We start from the raw sequence: 26,681 nt of genomic DNA on the forward strand, positions 1-26,681 counted from the left end.
AGTGACAAAAGCTTCTGTGTGACTCTGTGTGGAGTGTGTGCTGGGGTCTCCTTGCTTCTTCTTCCAGGCCAGTGGGTAGGGTCCCTCTACCCTTCCCAGACCTTGCTCAGGTTCTGGAAGTGCCCCAGCTGGGGATGCAAGGAGCAGCCCCTTCCTCCCCTATCCTCAGTTGAGCCTATGTCTGGGGTCAAGGGCTCAGAGGGGCTCCAGGACCTGCCCCTTATTACAGTCTCACAGCTCCTCCTACCCCCTAAACCCGAGGCCCTCCTCAGTGCACAGGCATGAGCAGGCCCCCACAGACATGACACAAATGCATACAGCTATCCTAGACTCTGAGGTCTTCATCCCAAAAGGGGACTATCAGAGCTTCCTGCCCTCTTGGTGGTGGGTGGGCTGGGTGGCTTTAGGGTACCTCTCCCCATCAGGGAGCCTGGGCTGAGGGTTTGGCTGTCCCTTTCGAGAGTGAGGGTCCTGTCCCCCCACTACCAGAAGAGTTCCAGTTGGCTGGGAACATTCCTGTCCACCTCCTTGTACCACCGGGAGGATGCCAGCTGCTCCAAGTGCCTACTCAAGTCTTGCCAAGTGGGCCTGCTAGCGTCCCCCACTGGGCAGCCCCCTGTGGGCAGAGCTGGGCTCTGGGGTCCCCTTCAGCCATGTCTCACGCCAGTTCCAACCCCTTGAGGCAAGTCAGTCTCCCCCAGGCTCTGACACTCAGCAAGCTAGAATGCTTGGCCTGGTGAAATGGACCAAGGCAGGGAGTTAGATGGGTCTGCCCCGGGACAGTCTTTGGAAGTTCACAGGTAAAGGTCTGGGCTGGATGTAAGGAGCCAAGTGTGTGCGTGTGTGTGAGCGTGTCCATTCAGTGAGGGAAATGGCTCACAAGAGTCCAGAGGGGCCCGTCTGGAAGGCTTCCTTGAGGAGGGGAGTGCTGGCCAGAATTGAAAGGGAAGCATAGGCTCTACTGGCCAGGGAAGGCAGGCTGAAGTGTGGCCTAGGTGTCCCCATCTGAGCCCATGCCACGAGCCACCCCTTCCCCCTACTCCCAGCCTCCCTGCGGCTCCCTGTGGCCAGCAGCTCTGCAGCACTCGGCTCTGCTCCACTCTGCTCAGCTTCACTCCAGGAAGGCCACCTCCTCCCTACCCTCCTCCTCCCCTTCCTCTCGCTGTCACCACTCACCGTGCACAGCCTCGAGGGGGTGGGGACCCCAGGGCTGGACACACCCCACCGTGGCCCCAGAGCCCAGCTGGTCAGACGGACGCACGATCGGATGCAAGACCTGGATCCCTGAGGTGGGCAGTGTGCCAGGGTCCCTCACAGCCTCCTCAAGGTCAGTGCCAGCCTGAGATGCAGCCATTCTGGGGTCCTTGAGACCTAAGGGCATTGTAGGAGCCCACCCCAGTCCCTTCATCCTAGACTTCAGGCTCCAAAGCAGGCTTTACTCCAGGTGTCCCTGAGTCAGGCAGGACTGAGGAGCAGGGGGCACCCCAGTGTCCACAGGCTGGCCCCGGTCTGGGGGTCTTTCTGGAGAGGTCCCTGGCTTGGGGCCAGCCCCGGCCTTCTTCGCAGAGGCCCCCCTGGAGACACCCTGCACCGGCCATGGGGAGCTAAAATTGGAAAGTGGCAAGTGGGAGGCAGCTGACAGAGCTGTTCCACAGGCTCTTGACGGTGCTCCGGTTTCACAGTCCTGCTCCATTAACCCGATCCTCAGGGCCTCCCCACCTGCACCGGACCAATGAAGAGGTGCCTCAGCCCTGGGGCCAGCAGCACAGAAACCAGGCCAGGCAGCCCCCTGGTATGGGCAGGAGCAGCAGAGCTCGTATCTGAGATGCCAGAGGGGTCACTGGGAACACTTGATCCTGTCCTAGGCCCACCATTTGACCTTGGCTGGTCCTCGCCCCTCTCAGTTCCTTGAATTCCTGAATCTTTGTACTCAGGAAAATACCAACTATGGGGAGACAGGAGAACTGGGTGCAGGGCTGGTGAAGATTTCGGGGAGGATCTGGGGTGGGAGACAGAGGCAATGCCAGCCCAAGAAGGTATCTAGACATGTTCTTCCCTTTAAGTCCTGAGTCTAATACCCATGGCACCCCTGGTAAGGCCCTGGTCAGGCTGGAGATGGACAGGAAGGACACAGGTACTAGCTGAGGCCCCGGGGGTGGTCCCGCAAGACTCCCGGAGACAGCCAGGCCCAGGCAGAGGGTGTTGGCAGGCTCACAGTGAGCCTGATACTGGTCAGAACCTGGGACAGCAGCCAGCACACTCCCTGGGGCCCGTTTGGCCCTGCCTGGCCCCACACTTGCTACCCCAGGGCACCTCCTCAAATAGCACTGCCTTCAGCCAGCATCCAGAATACCGAGAGCGCCGAGAGAGTGGGGTGGTGTGGCCGCAGCCACAGGCAGGGACCAGGGAGGCAGCAGGCTGGGGCTCCGGGTCTATTTCAGGCAATGCGTGTCAGAGAGACTGGAGGCTGAAAGAAAGGTATGGAGCCTTGGTGCTAGGGCCAGGACTGGGAGGGCCAGGACAGCTTGGGAAGCGTGCAGGAATCAGAGAAGGGGGCACTATGAAGTGGAGGAGCTGGGGGCGGCCTGCTGAGGCAGGGACCTGGGAGCCAGCAACCTGACTGAGGCAGGTGGGGTTTCCACATGAAAGTTAGCAGAGGCCTTTTCAGGAGCCCTTTGAACAGAGGCTGGGGACCAGTCCACCCAAAAGGTATGAAGGAGTGAAGAAGGTGAAGAAGGAGGGCTGAGAGTGAAAATTACACTTTCAAGAGCCTTCAGTGGGAAGGGTGGCAGCTAGAGCACCTGGGAAGGGGCACCAGATATTGGGGGGCCTGAGAAGAGTGGGATACAAGGATGGGGGAAGATGTGGAATGAGATCTCCAAGGAGGGGATTCTCTTCAGAGGGAAGGGGCAGTCCCTCTTCAGAATGGGAGGGACCCCACTACCTCAGTGGAGAACCATGGGTGAGGCTAGGCACAGCTTGGGAGGCAACAGAGCCCTCACCCAATCTGTCTCCCCAGCCCCATGCAGGCTATGGGCATCAAGACAGCACTGCCCGTGTTGGAGCTGGGTCTGTACTCACTGGTGCTGAGTGGCGCTCTGGCCTATGCTGCCTGGGGCCTCCTTGAGGCTTCACAAGGTAACAGTGGGCCCTGCGGCAGGGGCAGGGGGCCCTTCTTCCCCTGGGGACCTCAGCAACCAGAAAAGGAGAGGCTCTAGACCAAAGGTATTCCCTAAGACCCCAGGGGTTGGGCCGAGCCAGGTGTGGTCACAGGGAGTCACAGACTCAGAGACCTGGACATAGCCTCAGAGACATGCAGACACTCAGGGGTACATTAGCAAGACCTAGAGTGAAGTAGAGGCAGAAAAAGAGACTCAAACCAGTTCCCTCCCCATAGGGTGAGGGTCAGCCTTCTGCAGGGGCGGGCATGGGTGTGTGTGTGAAGGGCCCCCTCCCTGAGACCATGCTCTGTTCTCAGATGGGGCCCACAGGAAGGCCTTCAGGGAGTCTGTGCAACCGGGCTGGGAGTACATCGGCCGCAAGATGGTAGGTCCCCCACACCTCAGGGTCCCTGACTGCAGTGCTTGCCCCTGGCACACCTCTCCTTTCCCAAACCCTTCCCAACGCTCCCTGTCCTAGATGTTCCCACGTAACAGAAGGCCCACAGTGGGGAGGGTCTCTGGCTTGAGCTTCAACACCTTCAGTTTCTCCACTGGCCCCTCCGGTGTCCTTCTGGGACAATATCAAACCCGCCCCAGACCCTGCTCATTTCGAAAACAAACTGAGATATGCTTCAGGAGGGGCCTCCAACACCACGCTTCCCAGGAACAATGCCTTAATGGCAGGATGCCAGGGATAGCGCTAAGCCTAGGAGGAGCTTGGCGGGGCAGGGCAGTCCACATGGCTTCCTGTTCTCTCTACTTACCTACCTGGTCCTTCCCTTAGAGGGGCTGGCAGGGACTTCTAGCCACTGCTCTCCCCTGAGGCATAAAAGACCATGGGGTCTGGGAAGGCTGGAACTCTGACCAGCCAAAGTGCCAGTCCATTCTGCTCCACCTTAACCTACCCTTGGCCTGCCCAGGATGTGGCTGACTTCGAGTGGGTGATGTGGTTCACCTCCTTCCGCAACATCATTGTCTTTGCCCTCTCTGGACACGTGCTGTTTGCTAAACTCTGCACAATGGCTGCCCCCCAGGTGAGCAGGACCAGAATCACCCCAGCCTCCCCCTGCCAGCATCTCCTCAGATACAAGGGCTGTGGGGAAGCCATCATGGGGTCCCACTTCCATTTGGGTGGATAGGCACACAAAGCTTTCTCCTGTCCACAGCTCCGCTGCTGGATGTATGCTGTATACGGGGCCTTGACAGTGGTGGGCACAATGGGCCCTTGGTACCTGCTGCTGCTGCTTGGCCACTGTGTCAGCCTCTACATGGCCTCACTCTTGGGCCAGTCCTGGCTCTGTCTGGGCCTCGGCCTGGCTAGCCTTGCCTCCTTCAAGCTGGACCCGCTGATCTCCTGGCAGGTGTGCACTGGGGCGGGACAGGGTACAGGGATAGGTAGGTACCTCTCACCCAAAGCCCTTACCTCCCAAGTCTCCCCAAGCATTTCCTTACTTTCTACCTGTCTCCAAGCCTTTGATTATGGCGTATGACCTGCCATATTCCCACCACAGCAGCTCATCCCCTGCTCTAACCTAACATTAAACATGAATTGGTCAGTGGCCAGTGATGACTGGCTTTGGAGAAAGGAAGGGACAGGACCAGGCTGGGACCCCTTTTAGAAGCTGGGTGGGCTTCCCAGAGACAAGAGGCACCTGGTGAGCTGGTGGCCTGTTCTCTCCCCTCCAGAACGGGTTTGTAACAGGCACTTTTGATCTTCAAGAGGTGCTGTTTCACGGGGGCAGCAGCTTCACAGTGCTGCGTTGCACCAGCTTTGCACTGGAGAACTGTGCACACCCTGGCCGCCACTACTCCCTAGCTGACCTGCTCAAGTACAACTTCTACCTGCCTTTCTTCTTCTTCGGGCCCATCATGACCTTTGACCGCTTCCACGCCCAGGTGAGGGACACCCTGTGGGCCCTCTGAGCAGGCCTGGGTCTCCCTCTCCAGAGGGGCTCCCACCTCAGGACTCCCAGGGCAGGTGTGTCCCACCCTCAGGCCGACTCCAGGAGGAAACCATGGTGCCGTGCCCCCTCAGAACCCAGGGTGGGGCCACACTTTGGCTCCCAGACGGGGGTCGCCGGGTGGAGATGTGTCTGCACCCTCAGGCAGGGCTTGCCTCCCCCTCAGACCCTTCGCATCCCCAGGTGAGCCAGGGGCCGCCGGCGAGGCGCGAGGGCGAGCTGTGGCGCATCCAGGCCCAGGCGGGCCTCAGCGTTGTGGCCATCATGGCCGTGGACATCTTCTTCCACTTCTTCTACATCCTCACCATCCCCAGTGATCTCAAGTTCACCAGCCGCCTCCCGGACGGCGCCCTCGGTGGGTGGGCACCTGGTCCCGGGGAGGCGCTGGGGCGGGCCGCCGTCCCAGGACTGGCGCTGGGCCCGCACGGCGTCCCAGCTGGGGAGGCTGACACCCCAAGGAGGCACAGCACCTACCCAGGAGTGCGGGGGCGCGCGTTTATTCCTTGACACGCGTGGGTCTGGGAGTCAGCTCTGGCCTCGAGGCCAGAGAGGTACCGGCCAGGGCGCGCCCCGGTGCAGGCGGGCCTCCCGGGGGCGGGCCGGACCCCGCCCCGCCTCGCCTTTTCCCTCCCCCGGAAGGTGGGCGACGCGCCCCTGGGGAGGGGAGGGGCTCCCGGGCCGGGCCGGGCCGCCCAAGGACCTCCCCCAGCGCCAGGGAAGTTTCCCCGGCGGAGGGCTCGGCGCGCCCGGGCCCCAGGGGTTGCGGGTAGGGAGGCTGGCGCGACCCCCCTCTCAGGCAGTGACGACACTCTGCCCTCAGCCGGCCTAGCCTACTCAAACCTGGTGTACGACTGGGTGAAGGCGGCCGTCCTCTTCGGGGTCGTCAGCGCGGTGGCGCGCCTGGACCACTTGGACCCGCCCCAGCCCCCCAAGTGCATCACAGCGCTCTATGTCTTCGCGGAAACGTGAGTGCGAGGTCCCGGGCACACGTCTTCGGATCCCCACCTTCCCTCAGCCTCCGTCCCCGGGAGCGCCGCTCCTGGCTGATTTACACCCATCTGCTTTCCTTCCTCAGGCACTTTGACCGTGGCATCAATGACTGGCTTTGCAAGTGAGTTGGGGTGGGACAGAGGGATGGTCACAGCCATCCTGCCAGGTGTCTGAGCAGGGCAGTGCAGAGACTGGTCCACGTTTGAAAAGATCACCTCTGGGTCAGTGGAAGCAAGCAGTGCAATGAGGAGATTGTTGCAGAGGTCTAGGTGAAAGCCACAGCGGATTGGACGTGGGTGGGGACCCTGGACATGAGAGAAATGGTCAGACTAGAGATTCACAACAGACAGCCTGGACAGAAAGTGGCCATGGATTGGGGGTATCGAGGAGAGGGAGAAGACTCCAGATTCTCATCTGTAGCCTGGCAGAATGGAGAAGTTGTTTCCAGAGAGGGGTTCTGCCTGAGAAATGTGTGGCTGGAATCTGGGAGACATCACTGTGGAGGTCCAGGGAAGTGATTAGGTCTGAAGGCCTGGGGCTTGGAGAAGTTCACGGGACTGATGGATCTCTGAGCAATATCAGTGTGGGTGGGTGGTCTTTAGTTCTTGGGGGTGCGTACGTCCCAAGGAGAGGGTGCAGGGTAAGAAGAGGAAAAAAGTGACAGTGGTGTTGGCCTGGAAGGACTCTGGATGGGGGAGAAGAAGAGCCGGCAGAAGGGACTACAAAGGATTGGTCAGCGGAACAGGAGACCAGTCAAGAGTGCAGGACAGCCTGTAATCTAAGGGAAGACGATCAGGCATGGAGAGGGCAACTGGGTCTGCTGCTGCAGGGGGTCAAGGATGCTGGCGACAGCGTTAGTGTCAGTGGCATGGTGCTCAGCCACTCACCAGAGAGACAGGGCAGGTGCTATTCCAAGGAGACAGGCCCCACGGGAGCTCCTGTGTGGGCAGCTCCTAAAGGCAGCCTGGTAGTGAGGGGAAGGCAGAGAAGAGACTGAAGCAGAAGAGGGCATTTTAAAAAAGAAAACAGTGAGACCTACATGGGTGCTGAGGGGACTTGTTCAGCAGAGAGGGAGAAGATGGCGAGGCACGGGAGAGTGTGACTAGTGGCGTGAGGTCCCTGTGGAGGGAAGAGGAGATGGAGCCAGTCAGGCAGAGGCCTGGCTTCAGGACAGGGAAGAGGATGTAGAGGATGGCAGGTCAGTGGGGAAAGGTGAGGGGTTCCACCTGAAGGCTTCAGTTTTCTCCATGAAGCAAGAGGCAAGGTCCTCAGTTGAGAGATGCAGGGTTGGGGGCATCTGTATACCTCCCTCCTCCTGCCTACGTCTCTCACCGCACCCCTTCATGCTTACAGGAGATAAGGGTACAGGAGCCACTGCGGAGTGTGAGAGAACATGACTGCACAAGGCTTGGCATTGAGAGCCAGATGGGGTTGGAGATAGTGGATTCATGGACTGTACTATGTGAAGATGTGAGATTTTTCCCCATCAGAGCTAAGCTTCTTGGGTGCAGCTCAGGAGAAAGTGGGTGACTGGGTTCTCCCAGATGGAAGAAGTGACAAATAAGGTTTTTTGGGGGTGATTTATAATGACAATTCATTGAATAGAAGCCTGTAAGGAGGTGGTAAAGATAGGAGGAGAATCACAAAATGGGGTGGAGGATGTGGATGGGATTGAAGAACTGGAGCTGGGGGCCAGGTCAGGAGGGGCTGGGTGAGGAACGGTAAGTAGGAAGGAATGAAATTTCAAGTGGTGACAAAGGGCTGTGGTCATGGGATTGAGTGGCTGAGGTGGAGTGGAAAAGAAACCATTGGAAATGAGGCCAAGGAAACAGGCTGGTTACTCAATGTGTTGTCTACTGAATTTATTTCACAAATATTTATTGAGCACCTACTATGTGCCAGGCACTGTTCTAGGCACTGGGGATACAACAGTGAACATGGCAAAGACCCTGAACTCATGGAGCTTACAGTCTAGTAGGGAGAAACAGAACATAAACAGGTAAACACATAAATAAGATAATTTCAGAGAGTGGTAAGCATTATGAAAAAAAAAAAACGTGTAATGAGATACAACTTGGCCCAGGATAAAAGCTTCTTTAGTTGGGGTCTGTGAGATACCTGAACTGAGACTTGAGCGATAAGGAAATCTCGGGAAGAGAATTCCAGGTAGAGGGAACAAGTGCAAAGGGCATGAGTCAGGAAGCAGCTGTGTGTGTCTAAGCATGGTGAACAGAAGGGACAACAGTGGGTGATGAGGTCAGGGAAGCAGGCAGAAACCACATGACATGGCATCTTCTAGTCATGGTAGGAGGTCGAGTTTATTCTAATTGTAATGGAGCCACTGGGGGAGGCCTTGATCGTGGAAGTCATGGGACCTGAGTTACACTCTTAAAAGATGCCTCCAGCTGCTGTGTGGTGAACGGACAGTGGGGCAGGGGACACAAGATGCAGGCAAATGACTCAGGAGGCTCTTGTGATAATGTACATGAGAGGAGATGGGTGGAGAGAGGAATCGAGAGTCCAAGTTGGTGCCAAGGCTTTGGCCTGCACCTGAATGGGTGGTGGTGGCATTAACCACGATGGGGATGCATGGGTTTGGGTAGGCATGGGGGTCATTCAAGTGGGACGTCTGGTAACATTTGGGTAAACAAGTCAGGAGAGACACTGGGCAAAAGACACAGATTTGGGGCTCATCAGCGTGGAGACAATATTCGAAGTCTTGGGTCTAGATGAGATGGCTTGGAGAATGAATGAACATGGCTGGAGAAGATAGGAAGCTCAAGGTTGAGCTGAGCCCCGCATGTTTAGAAGCAGCAGCCACCTGAGGTCAGGAATGTTGAATGTGCCCAGGATGATAGGGTTGAGGACTGCCCCAGTTATGTCCTTTGCCCATCTCCTTCCTGCCCTTTCCAACTCTCCCGCTGGCCCCTTCTTCCATCCTTCCTGCAGGTATGTATATGACCACATCGGTGGGGAGCACTCCAAGGTGATCCCAGAGCTGGGGGCCACCGTGGCCACATTTGCCATCACCACTCTGTGGCTTGGGCCTTGTGATATTGTTTACCTATGGTCATTCCTTAACTGCTTTGGCCTCAACTTTGAGCTCTGGGTACAGAAGCTGGCAGAAATGGGGCCCCTATCCCAAATCGAGGTGAGTAGGGATGGTTCTGGGATCGAGTGACCAGGTCACGGGAGGTGGTGGCACTGCAGCTCTCCGAGGCCTCCCAGCCACTCGGCCCCTAGTGCTCACTCTCCCGGTGATGAGCACAGCAGCTCCTTCTGGGTGTCTGGTACTCCCTGCCTTCCATGGGGTGTGGGCACCTGGGCCTGCTGTGTTGGTCAGGCCCTGCCCTCTCTTGGGGTTCTGGTTTCCCCATCTTTAAGAATGAGGGAGAACTGACCTGGGGCTGTCAGAAACCCAGGCATATCCCCAGGACCTGGGTGGCCATGTGGGCAAGGCCCTGACCAGTTATGTCCTCTTTCCCCTGGGCCTCTTGCCCTACTGCCAATGCTTTCCTGGACCAAGCAGGCCTCTCTGTCAGAGCAGACATCCCGCAGGGTGCGGGCCCTCTTTGGAGCCATGAACTTCTGGGCCATCATCATGTACAACCTTGTCAGCCTGAACAGCCTTGAGTTCACAGAGCTGGTTGCCAGGCGCCTGCTACTCACAGGTGAGGGGTGGGGTTGGGGGTGGATACAGAAAGTGCCAAGCACCAACCTCAGGGCCTGTGGGCTTCGGAAATGCAGCCCCCAACACCTCAACACCCCAGGGACTCATCAGGGGAGCAAGACAGGTGGGGAAGGAAGTTGCTGAGGAGGGGTGCTGCTCCCAGGCATCAAGGACCTCTTCCCTGCACAGGGTTCCCCCAGACCACACTGGCCGTCCTGTTTGTTACCTACTGTGGCATCCAGCTGATCAAGGAGCGAGAGCGAACCCTGGCACTGGAGGAGGAGAAGCGGGACAAAGAGAAGCTGGAGTAGGCGGGTGGGGGAGAGGGATGGGCTCTGCCTTGCTGTTTGGGCGCCCCAGCCACGCTGGCCACACAGGGCCCGGCCAGTTAGAATAAAGATTTTCTACCAGGTTGGCTGTTCCCTGCCTCTCACCCCACAAGTCCCCTGGCTCCTTCTTCAGGCTAGATGAAGAGCCGGAGGTCCTGGGCCGCAGGGAGGGGTCAAGGCCTTGGTGAGCACGGACTGCGGAGGAGACCCCTAGGTGGAAGGCAGGGACCACCGGCCTGGGCCACCCAGTGGCTGAACACTGAAGCCCCAGATTTTCAACTACCTGGTTACATGTGCTTGGAGCTCCAGGCCCCAGACCCTGAGCTGCCTGCTCAGAAGGCACTTCATTCTTCTTAAGGAGGGAGACCTATCCGTGCTTGACGGGAGCACCCCCCACGGGACAGGCGAGGAGGCGTGAGTCCTGTGGGGAGATATGCTGGTGGCGCAGGCAGGCTGGGGCTGAGGTCCTGGCTCTGGGCCCAAGACCAGGTATATGGGAACAGCGGAGAGGCCTGAGGTTCTCGTACCTGCCTGAAAGGCTAGGATGCACAGCGACTTCCCTTCCCCCTGAAGCAGCCCCTTGGGCCCCAGGACAGGATCCAGGTGGGCTCTGGCCTCTTCCAGGAGGCCCCAGGATGGGAGGGGCGCTCTGGGTTAGTCACATCTTGGTCAGGCGCAGCACGTTGAGCCGCACAGGTAGGAAGGTGGCACCAGCAGCATAGGCGATCTCCCGCAGGATACCCTCCCATTTCTTCTCCTCCTCATTAACTCTGGGGGTGGGAGGGAGTGGGACAGGGCCAAGGAGCTTGGTCAGCAGAGCCCCAAGGGGACCCAGCAGGGCAGGGTGGCTGAGTACACCAGGCCCCGCCCAGGGAGTGCCCCCTAGCCCCAGCCCCATCTCCAGGACGGTCTGCACCTCCCCCATGCCCTCCTCCTGAGAATTTCCATCTGCAGCACCCCAGGAAGTCCTCCCGGAGCCGCACTCCCAGCAGCACTGCCCTCTGAGACTGCAGTGGTGGGTAACTGCAGCTGAAGGTGCCCCGGTGGGCAGAATCTCCTCCCTGCATGCTCAGGAAGGGGCAGCCATGGAAAGCAGTGGCTCTGAGAAGCTGGGCTCCACCAGCTTTGCAATCCTGGCCTCAGCTCTCCCCTCCAGAGCAAGCGTCCAGGAGGGAGGAGGGCAGAGGAGAGGCCTGGCTGCCTTTTCAGGGGCCCTCTACACTCAGGGGTGTGTCCATGGGCCCAGCCCTAGCCTTGGGACCAGCTCCCAGCTGTGACACTGTTGATGCTCCCGACTTTCCCAGCCCGAGTAGAGAGAACCTGGGCCGAGCAGCCATGTCTGCTGTCCCTTGTCCACAGGGCTCCTTGGAAGAGGTCTTGGCTCGGCCCCCAAATGAGCTTGCCAGATGCCTGAAGGTGCTCAGCCACAGTGCTGTGGGGCGTCAGCCTTGCTCCTGATTCCCCCTCACCTCCCTGGGACCGGGCTCACCTCCAGATGTCGTTGAGCTCTGTGGGGACCAGCTCCCCTGACTCAGTCTCCAGCGTGGCAAAGCCACCGATGGCATAGAGGGTGCCCGCCAGACTGACCAGGCTGAGTGAGCTGCGCTCCTGCGGGAAGGCCTCAAAGGGCGCCCACCTGATGGGGAGGAGCAGGCGTGAGAAGGTGCACCTCCTGGGGGCCTCAGCAAGCCCAGAAGTGAGCCCGCCAAGCGTCCCCGGCTCCCACTGTACCCCTTGGAGCCCGAATCCCAGGCACCCATGCTCCCAGTACAGCCTTCTGTTCCCTGATCCTCAGGAAGGCCCTGGTCTTCACTTCATCCCCATTCTCTTGCCCTTCCTATTTTCCGTCATTGTCTCCTTGTCATTCCACCCAACCTGTCCTGTGAAATCCATCATTCATCTCCCCTGCACCCTCCGTGGCTCCAGAACAAACTCCAATTGCTACCTCCTGGCCACTGAGCCCGTGCCCTAGCACCCTGCCCCATCCCTCTTCTCCCCTCACAGCCCACTTATTCTCAAGGTGTTTCACTCCCTTCCCCTGGCTTCTGAAGTTGGGCTTCATCCCCAGCCTCCAAAACTGCTCTCAAGTCCCCAACCACGACACGGCTTTGAAGTTCGGGGCCCACAGCACACACTGCTGACAGGACTTCCTTCCCCTCCCCCTCTGAGGCCTCCTTCCTGGATAACACATCAGCCCCCACCATTCCTCAGGGCTTAGGCCTCAGCCTCTCCCACTTAAAACCTCTCTCCCAAGGGAGCTTGTGCCCTCTGTTGACCCCAGATCTCTGCCTTCAGCTCAGCCTTCCTTCTGCCCAGGCGGGCCCCTCCCAGGCATCCCCAGCTACCTCAAATCCACATGTCCTAATGGACGCTCACTTTTCCTGCCCAACTCCAATGATTCTCCAGTAAGTGACCTCCCACCCTCACTCGAAAGCATCCACTTCTCCCTCTCACCCCAACATCTGATCAATCATGAAATTCTCTCTTCTATCCTGAACTCTCGCTACTCACAGTGTGATCTACAGATCAGCAAGCACCAAGCAGCTCCTGGGGATTTGTTAGAACTGTACTCTCAGCTCCGCCTGGGCCTAAGAATTAGGATTTGCACTTTAACATGATCTGCAGGAGGTCCGTGTGCACATTACAGTGGGAGAAGCCCTGGACTAAGTCTTTCTCCAGTGTACCCCTCTGCCCCATTCCCACTGCACCCCCACTGCATGTCATCACCTCTTGCTATTCAGATGCACCCAGCCTCCTGAGAAGTCCCTGATCTGTTCTCTATATCGGCTGCCATGAGGCTTCTTAGTAAGACACAGATGTGAGCTTAAAACCCCTGGGAGGCATTTCACTGCCCTCTGGACAAAGTCCCTCAGCCCTGCCCCTGTCTTTCCAGCCCCAGCTACCCCTACCCCATGTCCCCTCACACACCCACTCTGTCTGATCTGAGCAACAGCCTCTCCTGCAAGGGAACTGCCCTTTTCCTCCCAACTGCCTTGGCGCCACCTTGGCAGACTTCTCCCACCACCCCTTTTGCTGGCTGAGTCCAATTGGCCCACCAGCTCAGTTTTCTTCCTGACCTCCCAGGGCAGGGCAGCTTCTGTCTCAGTCACCACTGTGTCCCCGGCACCAGGCCAGTGCCTGGTATGAGTCTCTAAGGAACCGGGCATCTCCTACCCTGCTCCTGGGAGCTCTCTCCTGCCCACCAGGCTGGCCATACCCCTTGCCCCACCTTGTGGAGGAAGCCCACATCACTGCTGGTCAGAGGAGAGGGGCTATTTCTGTGCTGATGGCCAAGCTTAATAGCAGACACCCAAGACAGGGGCTACAGTTCCTGCCAGGATAGACCAGAGAGGGCTGACACAGGCCCAAAGCCACACAGCCAGGAGGTTACACAGAGCCTGTCCCTGGCTGTCTGCCGGGGAAAGGGTTTGGGGAGTGCCCTGGGGATGGAGCAGCCGTACTTGTTGTCTGTGATGCTGTAAACCTCTGCTGAACTGGTCAGCCCTGTGTCTGTGACCCCAGCAGCCACAAAAATGCGGCCATCATGGATGGTGGCCCCAAAGAGTGAGCGGGCAGTCTGCATGGGCGCCAGCTCCTTCCACTCGAACTTCTTGGGGTCATAGACGCACATCTTGTTCAGGCACTTCCTGGGGGGTGGGGCACAGTGAATGAGAGGAAGGAATCTGGAGCTGACCCGCTGCTCCGTGCTCCCTCAGCCCGGCCGCTACAGGTGCCCCCCAAGACAGCCAGGAGAAACCCAGGCATCCCTGCAGAGCCCCCTCCACTGGAACATACTGCAGTCACTGCCCGCCCTAGCCTCACCTGTCACTGCCTTTGCCACCAACGACGTACACAAGGTCCATATGGGAGAGCACCGCATGGCCGTACACAGCATAAGGCAGTGGGTCTGATTCGCCCCATTTGAAGGACCTGGAGGGGAAGGGAGTAAGGTGAGCAACAGGCTTCAGGTGCATGCTCAGTCCCTCTCTGCAGTCAGCCACCCATCCAACACATCTTCAGGGTGCACCTGATACATTCCTGGAACTCCCCAGATGTCTCAATACCTAGATCCCATCCCACTTGCCAACCACCAGCCCCTACCCAACCCTGCCTGGCCTGGGCCTCCCACTGCCCCCACCGCCCTGGACCAACACCAGGCCTCCAGGCTCCCGCCCGGCCCGGTCCCCGCCCATGCTCACAGCCTGTCATAGCACAGGACTGAGTCCAGGCTGCGCTCTCCATTCTTGAGCTCTCGGCCGCCGACCACGTAGATGGAGTTGAGAGCCTCTCCCAGGCCGAAGAGGCAGCGTGGTGAGGGCAGCGGTGGCATCCCCAGCCACTCTGAGTCCAGGTGGTCGAACTGCAGGCCAGGAGTCCAATCAGCTATGCCCCCAGCCCCCATGCCCTGAGCCCAGCTCCCACCCTGGTCACAGAGGGGTCCAGGCCTCCAGGTAGGGCCACAGCTTGGAGGCCGTTTCTGCAGACAGAGCCCCTCCTCCTATCAGGCTATGAACAGCAGAGGCCTCCCCTGGAGGTAGGTGCCACCATTACAGCACCGTGACGGGGCGTCCTGGGCAGGGCTGCCTGGAGCCTGTGACAGGGAGGTACGGCTGAGGCTCTGTCCCTTCCCCAGTACAACTCCGAACTGACTGCTTCCTGCCTGTTTTCCACCCCATCTCACTGCACAGGAAACTTCCAAATTCAGCTCTGTCACCACCCTTTAAAATCTTAAGTCTGTGACCCTTCTACCCTGACAGTCTTATAATAGCCATACTAGTAGCTCATCGTTTTGGAAAGTTTTCTCAAGGTGGAGCATTATGCTGGTGAATACTTTATAACCACCATTTACCCTCAAAGATCCCAAAGTCACATTACAATTCTGTTTCACCCTAGATCCAAGGAGATTCCCCAGGAAGGAGACATAGGTCTCTCCTGGGCCCCAAGGCTTCCACCAGTGGACCAGGCACCCCACTCTCCTGTCCTTTCTGGGACTCAGTTTCCTCATCTGAACAATGGGAAGACTGGGCAGGATGGTCCCTTTGTTTGGGACACTCTATTCCACACTCCAATCCTGGCCTCATGTAAAGGCCCTGCACAGGACCCCAGACACTCCTTATTCCTCCTGCTCACTGTGCCTGACCTCAACCCCTGCAGGGCTAAGGCCTCCAACATACCAGACCACCCTGGGGTTATCATCCTCCTGAAACTGAGACACCAAAGTTATACAGCTCATTGTCAACTGCCTATGGCTGCCTTGAAACTTCGGGCAAGTGGCTATCAGCCAACCTCCTGGGTCTCTCTCTCATCCTAGACCCCGTGACATTCCCAGCAAGTAGACACAGGCCTTTCCTGGGCCCCAAGGCACCCCAGAGCCCAGAACCTAGCCCTAGCCATCCCCTCCCAGAGCTAGCTGGGCACCTGCAAGAAGTAAGCAGTCATGGGGTCCTCTCTGTTGTCCTCATTGTAGAAGAGGCCCCCTGCCACAAAGACTTGGTTCTCCTTAGTCACCAGGCTGACATGGTTCCTGGGGATCTGGCTGGAGAGGGAGGCACAGTAGCACTCATTAGCTGCTGGATCGTAGGCCACCGCGCCCTCCTCACTGATCATGAAGATGAGGTCCTGCAGGAACATGCCGAAGCGCAGAGTGTCGTTGAGGATCCCAGGTAGGACACGCTCGGCCTCCTCCTCGGCCTCCCCTGCCTCGGCCTCGCCTGTGCCCTTGTCTGCTGCCTTGGTCCTCGCTGCCTCCTTCCCCTTCTCCTTCTTCTTGCGCAGCACCGTGAGGCGGCCCTCGTGTGCATCCTTCACCATCTGCACCTTGCGCAGCAACTCTGGCTGGGCGCGCACAAGAGGGTGGCGCTCCACGCGGCTCTCCAGGAAGGCGCGGGGCAGCAAGCGGCAGCGCACGCTCTCGAAGACGGTGGGCAGCACGCGCTGGCGCTCCGCCTGCGCCTCGGAGTCGCCGCTGCCCGCCCACCGCATCACCGCCTCAAACACGGCCTCCTCCTTCTCCACGTTGAGGCCGTCGCTGGAGATGATGGCTATGAGCTCATCCGCAGAGAGCCCGAGGAAGTCGGCGTCGCGCGCCACAAGCGAGAAGCGCGCGCAGATGAAGTCGCGGGCAGCCACCGCGAGGCGCGCGCAGTCGAGCAGGAGGCCGAGGCGGAAGACGGCCAGGCAGTTTGCAAGGCACAGGCGCTTCTGCAGGAAGGACACGCAGATGGTGAAAATGGACGGGATCTGGAAGTGGTGCGCCGCGGCGAACAAATCCTGTACGCTGGCCTCGTCCAGCGCGATCTCCGAGGTGTACAGGTAGTGTAGCACCTGGGCCACCACGTCTGGGGACACCTCCTCCAGGCGCAGCTCGCCGGAGCACTCTGGCTCCGCCAGGAAGCGCGCCCGGAAGTAGGGGCTGCAGGCGGCCAGCACCAGGCGGTGGCACGGGAACTCGCGCTCCCCCACCCGCACCACGCAGTCCAGGAACTTGCCGTGGTCTAGCATGTCCTTGAGCCCCTCCTGCAGGAGCGTCTGCTGGTACAACCGCTGCTCCTCGGCCTGCTCCAAGCCCAGCGTCATGGTGAGCGGCGTGGGGTGCGGCTGCTGGGCCGGGGCGTCCTCTCGGACTCCTCCTGCCTCCCTGCGGGGTCGCGCCCGGTCTGCCCTGCTGTCTTCGCTGGACTATATATAGAGGCGCACGGGGCCTGTAAGGGGAGCTGCCTGGCTTCTTGCACATGACTCAGAGGGGACAGCTGGACAGAGGGCCCCACCCAGAGCAGCCCTGACTTAGCCCCGGGGATTCCTGGGTCCAGGTGGGGTGCCTCGCTGCCTCCTTTCTTTTTTTTCATTTTTTAATTCTTTTTGCTTCATATCTAATGGAGCACAGCGAGGCCTTGACTGCATTCCACCGTCCAGTACTGCCCCTCGGGCCAGGGAGGGGGAAGCACTGGAATCCCTCTTCCAGGGACAGACCTTCCTTCGAGCCTTCTGGGCCCTTCTGTCCTGGGGCTTCTGTCTTTCCTCCTGGAGTATAAGTCACTCCAGCCACTCCTGGTTGTAGTGTCCTTGGGAAACTGAAGATCAGTGAACCTGGCCCGGCACTCACCCACTGGGGACCTTGTTGCCCCACCTTTAAAATAAAACTTTTTCCCTTTCTGCCCCAGATCTGAGACCCTCCTTGGGCTGTGCAAGAAAGCAAAAGGTTCCCTTAGGCAAATACCGTCACCACTTTCCTGTGGGGCCTGTGCAGGTTAGATTCCTCTGTTCAGCCTCAGTTTCCCTTCCTGCACAATGTGGAGGTGGATGAATTAGATTCTTAGGGCCTTAGGTTGGTTCTGCTGAGGCTCAGAAGCACCGAGGCTCTGCCCACCCCCACCCCCAATGAGTACACTGTCACGGGGTTTTAACATGGCAAGCTGTCAGATGTGCTAGAAAATTAATTTCCTAAGATTCAACTATTCTAAGGGAGTGACTTTCTGGATTCTACTGTTCAAAAAAGTAACACTAAGACTTTAACATTCCAGGATAGCTGTCTGTGGTCACTGTTCTCCATTCACAGTAAGCTTGGCCTAAGCCTCCCTGGCCTTGGGGCCCCGCACCCTGCCTACCACCTAAGAGGGTAAGAGGTCAGGAAAGAGGCCCAGGACAGCCATTTCTAATGCTCACTCTACTGGTCTTCTGATCACGTTCCCCCAGTTTACACACACAAACACCTCAGCCTCAGCCACCAAGATTAACTGGTGCCAAAGTGCTGGATCCTGCAGCTGTGGGTTAAATTTAGCCCCCAGGGCACTGGTGTGAACTGTTATGGGGAATCTCCCATCATTCCTCTGAGTCAGTTGTTTATAACCTCAGGGTTGGGGGGTTGGAGAAGAGACCTCAGGTGGCCAGGACTGAGTCACTTCCCCTTTTATAATCTCAGCAACGTCACCACCTGTCCCCTCCTGAGCAGTGCTCCAACTATTGCTTGCTCACTTTGCCACCAGGTCCCAGGGGGACAGCACCTGGATGGGGCCTGGAGGTAGTTGGGTCTGTCTTGTGGAAAGGACAAAGGCCCACTAAGGGATTTCAACCCAGCCCTGGACTGCAGGGCCTTTCCAACAAGCACCATCAGTGAGGAGACCTGCTCTAAGAAACACAGCAACGTGGCCAACTCACACAGCTGGCAAATGGCTGTGCCAGGATTTGAAGCAGATCTGCTCACCTCCAAAGACTGGGAATCCCTCCCTAACCTGCTGCTTCCCACAAACTAACAAAAAATGTCCATTAGTCATAGTCTCATTTTCCAAGGACTGGGACAGAAGGTACTGACTGAAAATTAATTTATATTTAACAAATGACTCGATTACTTATTTTTAGATTATGATAAATCCCATCATGCTTATTCCCCACCAGGCACTGCACTGGAATGTTTATATGTGGCTCATTCATCCATCGAGAACCTACTGTGCTAAATGCTGAGGAATTCCTGTCTTCTGTGGTGTTCACGTTCACCCAGGATGGGGTCAGGGGGTGGGGGCAGAGTGCAGGGGGCAGGGGGCAGAAACAGTCATGCCCAATGTCATATGATCATTGCTTTGCCAACAGGTAGCAGGGCAAGGGGCACAGGAAGTGACAGGCAGAAGTGGTAAGAATTTTAAATGTAACAGATGGACCCACAGAAAGGACTACATCTGAGCAGATTCAAGCCACAGGAGAGGAAGACTCCAGGCAGGAAGGTACAGCTTGAGCAAAGGCCCTGAGGCAGGTCACACCTGGTGTGTGCCAGGAACCATGAGGAGGCCAGTGGGGCTGAATGAAGGAGTGAAAGGGAAAAATATACAAGGACAGCGATTTACAAAGACAGCAGTCCAGCCCAGGTGGTTCTCTTCTGTCTCTTCTTCTTCAACACAAACAACAAAAAACATTCTCTTGATTTCCTGCTCTGCTGAGTACCCGTTCTCAAGGTTCACTCTCTAAAATCACTCTTCCTTGCTTGCTTGCTGTGCACGTAGGAATGTTACAGATACAGAAGCAAAAAGATACATATTGCTCCCTTTGCCTTTGTTCAGGGCTCAGACTTTTGGAAGATTACTGCCGTCTGAGCCCACCGGTGTGAAATAAAGCCTCAACACTCCAGGACCTCTGAGTGCCACTTGGTTCTTCAGTCAATGACCCAGTCCAAGTTTTTCCAGTATTTTCCGTAACAGGAGGAGGTGAGTAGGAGATAAGGGCAGAGAGCTGAGAGTAGGGGAACTATGTAGGGCCAGTGTACAGACTTGGGTTTTTCCCTCAGTGAAATGGGAAGCCACTCTTTATTTTTTTAATTATAGCTACAGAAAATGCAAACATACACAAAGGTAGAAAGAACAATATACTGATCTCTCATGTACCCACTTAAGCAACTATCAAGTCATCAAGCCACAGACCCTCTTGTCCCTCTCTGCCCTCTCCCACACTATCAGTCATCCACAGAGACACCATGGATGAAATGTGGGTAAGGGAGAGAGAGGGGCACAGTGCGATGCCACGGCTTTTAGTTGAATCAAAGCAAAATATCATCTCACTTCATCCATTTACTCTTTACACACTTAATCTTCATGCCAAAATTATGAGATAGCTATTATTTTCCCTATTTTACAGACACTGAAAATCTGATGGCCAGCCAATGGGGATCAGTCTTATGATTTTTTAAGCTTTTTGTTGAGGTGTAAGTGACATACAGTAAACTGCACACATTTGAAGTGTACAACTTGGTAAATGTTGGTATACATATGTATACCTGGGAAACCATTACTACAGTCAAAACAAAGAGCACCCATCACCCGTGAGTTTCCTCTTGCCCTTTTTAATCCGTTGTTCACCTCTCCCCACACCTCCAGCCTAGACAGCCACTAACCTTTATCTGTCACTGTAATCATTTGCATTTTCCAAACTTTTATATAAATGGAATCATACAGTATGTTTTCTCTTTTTTTTTGTCTGACTTCTGTCTCTCAGATAACAATCCTGAGCTTCATCCAGGTTGTCTACTCATGTAGACATGAGGAATCAGCGTGTCACAAGGACTTTTAAGAGTAATGCCAAGTGAAAGTTTTGAGAAAATGTATACTCATTCTGCCAAGGTCAGAGACGTCCTTGCAAGCATGTGAAGAAACACACCGAAGCCCACAGCCCTCCTTGCATGAGCAGGCCCTGCCCAGATGCGGGCTCTGGGCTTTGAGTCGCCTGCTAAGGCTGCGCCGAGCAGCTGTGCTGTGTTGATGTGGCAAGCACATGTCACACACTGGGCAGTTCCCTCACATCTGCTAGTTTCCCTGTGTTTGAGACAGGCCTCACATGAGCAGTCCTTCCCCAAGGGAGAAACCAGAAGCTATTTTCCCAGCTTTCCTGGCATCTGACAGCCCAAGAGAAAAAAATGATACAGTAACTGAGAGCCCTCAGAGAAACAAGCCACTCAGATCCACAAACAGCGACACCCTCCTATGATGGGTCCCGCATGCGGGCTGGGTTTCCATTGTGCTCCACTTTTCAAAAATGATGGAAAGCACAACTTCTGACCTAGACCACCTGGGATTCCTGTCTGTGTGCTCCTGCCCGCTCAGTGTGGCTCTAAGTCAAGGGAATGGCGCCAGGGGCAGTTAGAGGCAGTAACTCTGACAGGTGGGAAAGAAAGATGGGATTCAGTCCTCAGCATGAAAGACTGAACAGCAGGATTCTTCCACACCCCCACCTGACAGAAGGTGACCCCAACCTGGCAATAGAGGATGGCTCAACTCGGCTTACTCCTCTTGCAAATTCAATGGGAGTCCTTCCGACAGCACCCAGCGAACCCAGCACAGCCAGCAGGGTAGCTAATCAAGAGCCCAGGAAGCTCTCTCCTTCCACCCGGCCTGAGGCTCCCCTCCCCTGCCAGGAGGCACTGGCATGTGCCTGGGGCAAACCCCTCCTCTCTCTCAGGCAGCATCAGGAACAAGTGGGAGCTTCAGCAACACCAGATAAATGAGGCAGATGAAAGTAACACTGAAAGGCTCTGAAAATTAAATTATCCTTGGAACCTCAGCCCACAAAAGTAAGCCAGCACCTAAATGTTGAACCAAAACAGGGCCTCTGCCTGTTATAAAAAAAAAGAACCAAATAGAACCCAGTCTTCTAACATGATAGCCAAAATGTGCAGGACACAATAAAAAGTGACCCACCATAATAATGATCAGAAAAATTACAACCTAAATGTGGGAAGAATCAACAGATGCCAACATTGAGATGAATCAGATTTTGGAATTTTAAAGGGTTTTTAAAGCAGCCATCATAAACCTGCTTCAAGAATCAATGGGAAGGGAGGGATAAGGGTGGGGAAAAAGAAAGGGGGCATTACGATTAGCATGTATAGTGTGGGAGGGCACAGGGAGGGCTACGTAACACAGAGAAGACAAGTAGTGATTTTACAGCATCTTACTACGCAGATGGACAGTGACTGTGAAGGGGTATGTGGGGGGGACTTGGTGAGGGAGGGAGCCTAGTAAATATAATGTCTTTCATGTAATTGTAGATTAATGATACCAAAAGAAAAAAAAAGAATCAATTACAAATTCACTTGAAGCAAATTTTAAAAATAGAAAATCTCAGCAAAGAAATAGAAGTTATATAAAAGAACCAAGTGGAAGTCATAGAACTGAAAAAGGCAGTAACAGAAATAAAAACTTGCTGGATGGCCTCAGTAGGAGAGAGGAGAAGACAGGATAAAATCAGTGCACTTGAGGACAGATAAAGAGAATTTACCCAATCTGAAGAACTGAGAGAGTAGAGTGAAGAAAAGAATGGCATCTCTGGCCCCTGAGACAGTAACCAAAGATCCAACATCTGTATTGTTACAGTCCCAGAAGAAGAGGAGAGAGAGCAACTGAAGGAATAATGGCTGAAAAAGTCCAAAATTTGGTGAAAGACACAAACCTGCAAATTTAAAAAAAAGCTGAGCAAATCCCAAACAGGATCAACCCAAAGAAATCCATGCTAGAACACTTCCAAAAACTAAAGACAAAACCCAGGATAGTGGTGGTTTTCTCACCAGAAACCACAGGGACCAACAGGAAGAGGCGCAACATTTTTCATGAGCTGAGAGAACTGACAATGATAAATTCTGTATCTGATGAAACTGTCTTTCAGGAATGAAGCGAATAATCCCAAGGAATCCAGCAAACCCTCCAGGAACAGGAACTGGTAAGTGAGTTCAGCGAGGTCAGAGGTTATGAGATACACAAAAATCAATTGCATTTCTTTCTACAAGCTACAGACTGGGAGAAAATATTTGCAACACGTAGACACACACAAAAATCTCAAAACTCCACAATAAAGAAAACAAACAATCCAATTAGAAAATCAGCAAAAGACCTGAGGTGGTATTTCATCAAAGACAATATACAGATGGCAAGTAATCTCTTAAAAAGATGTTCTGTATCATTACTCATCAGGAAATACAAATTAAAACTACAATGAGATACCACAACACACCTACTAGTGTAGCTTAAAAAACCCAAATGCTGGTAAAGATGCAGACAAACAGATCATGCACACAACTGCTAGTGGAAAGAACATGGTATAGCTTTGTAGAAAACAGTTCAGTTCCTTGTAAAACTAAACATGCAACTATTATACAATCCAGCAATTGCTCTCTTGGGCATTTTTCCACAAGAAAGTGAAACTTATGTTCATACAAAACCCAAACAGGAATGTTTATAGCAGCTGTACATATACCAGCAAAAAAACTAGAAGGAGCTTTGTTCTCCTTCAGTGTGGGAATGTAGTGCATATAAACTGTGGACCACCACCCAGCAGTAACAGGGAGTGAACTACTGCTGTGCAGAGTGACGGGTCTATTCCAGGGAATTAGATTGAAAGATAAAAGCTAATCCCAAAAGATTATATTATATTACAATATTTTGAAACAACAAAACATTTTTAAATGGAGAACAGCCTGACTGTTGCCGGTGGTCAGGGACAGAGTGGGGGGTGTCATGAGGGAGTTGTGTGTGGTCAGTAAAGGGCAAGAGCGGGCTCCCTCCTTGTGATGGGATGGCCGCGTGTCTTGATTGTGGTGGCAGATAAATGAACTCACACATGTGCTAAAATTCTACAGAATCAAATACACACAAAAGAGGACAAAGTGAAGCTGGGGAAATCTGGATAAGATCAGAGGATTGTGTCGATGTCAATATCCGGTTGTGATATTGTACTACTTTGCAAAGTGTTACCACTGGGGAAGACTGGGAGAAATGTACAGGAGCAGACTCTTTTTTCTTCCAGCTGCATATGAATCTATAACTTTCTCAATAAAAATCAATTAAAAATGATCAGAGATCACCCAACATTTAAGGAAAGTCTCTAACAGAAAACAAACAGAAAAAGGAATCCGAAGGAACAATAACAAAAAAGCAGGGAATAGAAAAAATTCAAGGATTGCTATTAATAATATTGTCAGACAGATAAGATGCTTACATAATAAAAAAGGAACCCCTCCATATAAAAACTGAACAAAGAAGAGCTTTTAGAAATTAAAAGTATAGTGGCAAAAATGTAATTCTCAATAGAAAGTTTGGAAGGTAAATTTGAGGAAACCTCTCAGAAACTAGAACCAAAAAAGATGAGGAATATGAGACCAGGTAAGAGAATTAGAGGGCCAGCCCAACATTCAGGATCTAAATAACAGAATGTAAAAGAGAGAAGAGAGAAAATTTAGGGAAGGAACTGTTTAGAGCCATAATTCAAGAAAGCTTCCCAGACTGACAGGGCCTGCCGAGCATCCATCTCAATGGGTGAGAAAAGACCCACACCACGTACATTGCTGGGAAGGCTCACAACACTGGGGACCCTGAAAGCTTCAGAGGAAAAACGAGTTACACACATAGGGTTAGGACCCTTCTCAGCAGAAATGTTGGCATCTAAATTTCTGAGGGAAAATGATTTCCTACCTAGAATTCTATACCCAGGCAAACTCATTCCTGTGGGAAGGTAGAATAAACAGTCAAGGTCTTGAGAATTTCTTTCCCTGAAGCGGTCCTGTGGACCAGGTAAATTTTAGGGTTAGAAAAAGTTATGCACTAAGACATAAACCTTCTAGAAGTTAAGATTTCTATGGTAAATTTAAAGGGTTGCAGTCTTAGCAAAGAGTGACAGGGAGCATAGGGCTGGAGGGTGCTGTCAAGCAGTTTCTCACATCTCCTTATGGGAGGTGGTTTCACTTTTGTGCACACCAGGGTCATTGTGCTGCACGGCCCACAGGTTGTAATGACGATTAAGGGTCATGTGTGCTGCCCCTTTGCAGTTGTGTGATGAGCACTAGCTTCTGCGTGCCCATAAGCCCTTCCTCAGGAAGCCCCTGCAGGATAGGGAGCAAACCCAGATAAGGGAAGATAGAGAGGTTTCAGGGAAATGGGAGCTCCATATATAGGCAACAGTGAAGGGAATCCCCCAGAGAGAGGGAGATCCTCCCATGATAGCTGGGACAACTCAACCAACTTGGATGCAAGTGATCATTCTGGAGAGATGGCACCAAGATGGAGCTGATGTGCACACAGATCGGAAGGACACCTAGGGCAGAGTGTGGGGATGCAGCAGTGACGAGCACACAGAGACTGAAGTAAATCATTCTTGAACAGAGGCAAAAGTAAAAAGTGCAAGAAAGAAAATGGAGTCATAGTCTATTATGTGGCTTTGTTGAGATCAGTGTTTACATAGCCATAACAACATACACCGAACATTGATCTCACCCCAAATAATATAACCATACTTGGAGAAAGGGGGAGAGGAAGGTGTGTGTGTGTGTGTATGTGATAGGAATGTTGTAATAAATCAATAACAGATGCCTGAAACTGAAAAGATCAGGAAGTAAGAGTGGAAGGGAGGTTATCATAGGTGTGAAGGTAAATCCCCAAAATACCAACTTAATTGAAACTGGTGCCCTGTTGGGCACTGGAAAGGACAAGGTACAAGGAACTGCAAATTTTTGTTGGAAAAAAAAAAAGCTTTCTAGAAATATTTGGCTTCTTAAGCAATGTCCCAGAAAAACTTTAAAAAAATTTTTTTCCAGGGATTCTATAGAAAACAACACTGTGTGACATTTGGCTGGTGCTCACAACATGCACTGGTCTTCCTCATCACCGAGGAGCAGCTGATGCCGTGGAGGAATCAATCATGCTACCAGCCCAGAGTCAGCCCTGCGAGGCTGGGGAGCTTCCTCCAGGAGGCTGGGTATGCTGTGCAACTGTGCCAGGTGTGCATGCATGTGGCATCATTTCTCTTAGGATGCCTGGGGCCCAGAACCAGGATTTGGCATGGGAGACGGATCCTTTGTGACCGCCTGGCACATTTGGACAGCCTTTTTCTGATTGTGAGTCCTGCCTTTCTGATTGTGAGTAGAAAACACAACTTGCTTTCCCTGCCTCCCTTACAGTGAGGGTATAAATACCCATGCTCCAGGCATCCCTAAAAGCAGAGCTTGGGGAGTGAGTGTGCAAGAGATACCACCGTGGTGCCCACCATCCGCAACTTGTCACCATTCAGCAGCCTCTACCTCCTAGTCTATCTAGCATGGCATGTGCCCAGGCCTCTCTGGGGTGTGAAGCTGGAAATAGTGCAAGAATGAGGGACATGGTAGGAGGGCTGAAGGAAAAGATGTGTCACACTAATGGGTGGCAAGAAGGTAAAGAGCAGAAACAGAAGGAGAATATCAAGAACTGGGGAGCAGCTAGACCTGTCAGTGAGCCTCATTTTTAGGGTGACCTGAGCAAGCCCCTGTTCCTTTCAAAGTGTCACTGTGTGGAAAGGCAGGGTCCACATCCTGGCACCCACACCTCCTCTCTGGCCAGTTCATGAACCCAACTACCATTCTTCTCTCCTGGCCCCTCCCAGGCAGCCCCCATCACAGGTCCAGGGGACACAGGGGCCTCATTCACTAGGTAACCCCAGGGCCTGGCATTCCATCTGGCACAGAGCCAGTACTCCCACAGTACCTGTTCAATGAAGTACTTCTCACTGGTCCCCAGGGAGTGCCACCCGCTCCCTCCTCAGAGGCCACTGTCTTCCAGCTGAGTCCCGGTCCTCCCTGGTGTCCAGGTCAGCACCTCTGTCAGGCTCCCTTGGACCTCCCCTGCCCGCCAAGGGAGGGATGAGTCCATGCTGCCTGTCACAGCACCCCCAGTGTTGAGCACATTAATGGGAGTGGCCTCCCCACCCTGGGGCTCCACACCTGGTGCTCTTGGAGAACCACACTTGCACAGGCTGTCCTCTGTGGGCACTGCCTTTACAGCCTCACAGCCAGCAGCTGCGGCACCTCTCCTTTCAGGCCCCTCCTGCATCTGGCCCAAGGCCCAGCACCTGTTTGGGTGTGCACCTTTGCTCTTGCCTCAGCTCCTGACTCTGGGGGTCCCCCGCTGGAGCCCACCCCGCCCTTAGTGAAGGGAGATGCAGTCTGCAGATGCTCCAGGGCCCAGAGGTCCGCGTGGCCAGCACCAAGTTGCCAGTCTTTGTGCTGCCCCTGCTCTGGTCCAGGTCTCTCCAGCGAACAGGGCAGGTGATGTATAAAGAGGAGGCCGGGCCAGGG

The 26,681-nt window shown here is 54.5% G+C and overlaps 2 protein-coding genes across 6 annotated transcripts; one reads left to right on the forward strand and one right to left on the reverse strand.

Annotated features, from left to right (window-relative positions):
• The first annotated feature begins 1,163 nt into the window (after positions 1-1,163).
• HHATL (hedgehog acyltransferase like) lies at positions 1,164-10,194 on the forward strand. Of its 5 annotated transcripts, XM_037010390.2 has the most exons (12): positions 2,335-2,478; positions 3,020-3,138; positions 3,479-3,546; positions 4,082-4,195; positions 4,328-4,522; positions 4,848-5,057; positions 5,306-5,477; positions 5,943-6,087; positions 6,198-6,233; positions 9,062-9,263; positions 9,642-9,783; positions 9,972-10,194. In XM_037010390.2, the coding sequence occupies exons 2-12, from the start codon at positions 3,024-3,026 to the stop codon at positions 10,091-10,093; spliced, it is 1,521 nt and encodes a 506-aa protein (XP_036866285.1). In that variant the 5' UTR covers positions 2,335-2,478; positions 3,020-3,023; the 3' UTR covers positions 10,094-10,194. The 5 variants fall into 5 exon arrangements, with proteins under 5 accessions (XP_017497123.1, XP_017497121.1, XP_017497122.1 ...); XM_017641634.3 differs by lacking the exon at positions 2,335-2,478 and adding an exon at positions 1,164-1,289 and having other exon boundaries at positions 9,642-10,194; XM_017641632.3 differs by lacking the exon at positions 2,335-2,478 and adding an exon at positions 1,184-1,327 and having other exon boundaries at positions 9,642-10,194.
• Positions 10,195-10,345: 151 nt separating this feature from the next.
• On the reverse strand, positions 10,346-16,692 carry KLHL40 (kelch like family member 40). The gene is made up of 6 exons (XM_017641631.3): positions 15,530-16,692; positions 14,311-14,471; positions 13,934-14,041; positions 13,573-13,758; positions 11,601-11,747; positions 10,346-10,881 (listed from the first exon to the last, which is right to left on the reverse strand). Exons 1-6 carry the CDS (start codon positions 16,685-16,687, stop codon positions 10,770-10,772), a joined length of 1,872 nt encoding a protein of 623 aa, XP_017497120.1. The 5' UTR covers positions 16,688-16,692; the 3' UTR covers positions 10,346-10,769.
• Positions 16,693-26,681: the final 9,989 nt, after the last annotated feature.

This window comes from Manis javanica, chromosome 3 (genome assembly GCF_040802235.1).
Source record: "Manis javanica isolate MJ-LG chromosome 3, MJ_LKY, whole genome shotgun sequence".
Taxonomy (NCBI): Eukaryota; Metazoa; Chordata; class Mammalia; order Pholidota; family Manidae; genus Manis; species Manis javanica.

What these genes read in the sequence shown, in the direction of transcription:
- KLHL40 (XM_017641631.3), bottom strand. Translation starts at nt 16,687, where the DNA reads ATGACGCTGGGCTTGGAGCAGGCCGAGGAGCAGCGGTTGTACCAGCAG. An exon ending in TGACTGCTTACTTCTTGCAG is followed by an intron (nt 14,472 to 15,529) that starts GTGCCCAGCTAG and finishes CCTGGCCTGCAG; the next exon opens with TTCGACCACCTGGACTCAGA. An exon ending in GAGCTCAACGACATCTGGAG is followed by an intron (nt 10,882 to 11,600) that starts GTGAGCCCGGTC and finishes TCCCACCCCCAG; the next exon opens with AGTTAATGAGGAGGAGAAGA.
- HHATL (XM_017641634.3), top strand. Translation starts at nt 3,024, where the DNA reads ATGCAGGCTATGGGCATCAAGACAGCACTGCCCGTGTTGGAGCTGGGT. An exon ending in CCTCCCGGACGGCGCCCTCG is followed by an intron (nt 5,478 to 5,942) that starts GTGGGTGGGCAC and finishes CTCTGCCCTCAG; the next exon opens with CCGGCCTAGCCTACTCAAAC. An exon ending in ATCAATGACTGGCTTTGCAA is followed by an intron (nt 6,234 to 9,061) that starts GTGAGTTGGGGT and finishes TCCTTCCTGCAG; the next exon opens with GTATGTATATGACCACATCG.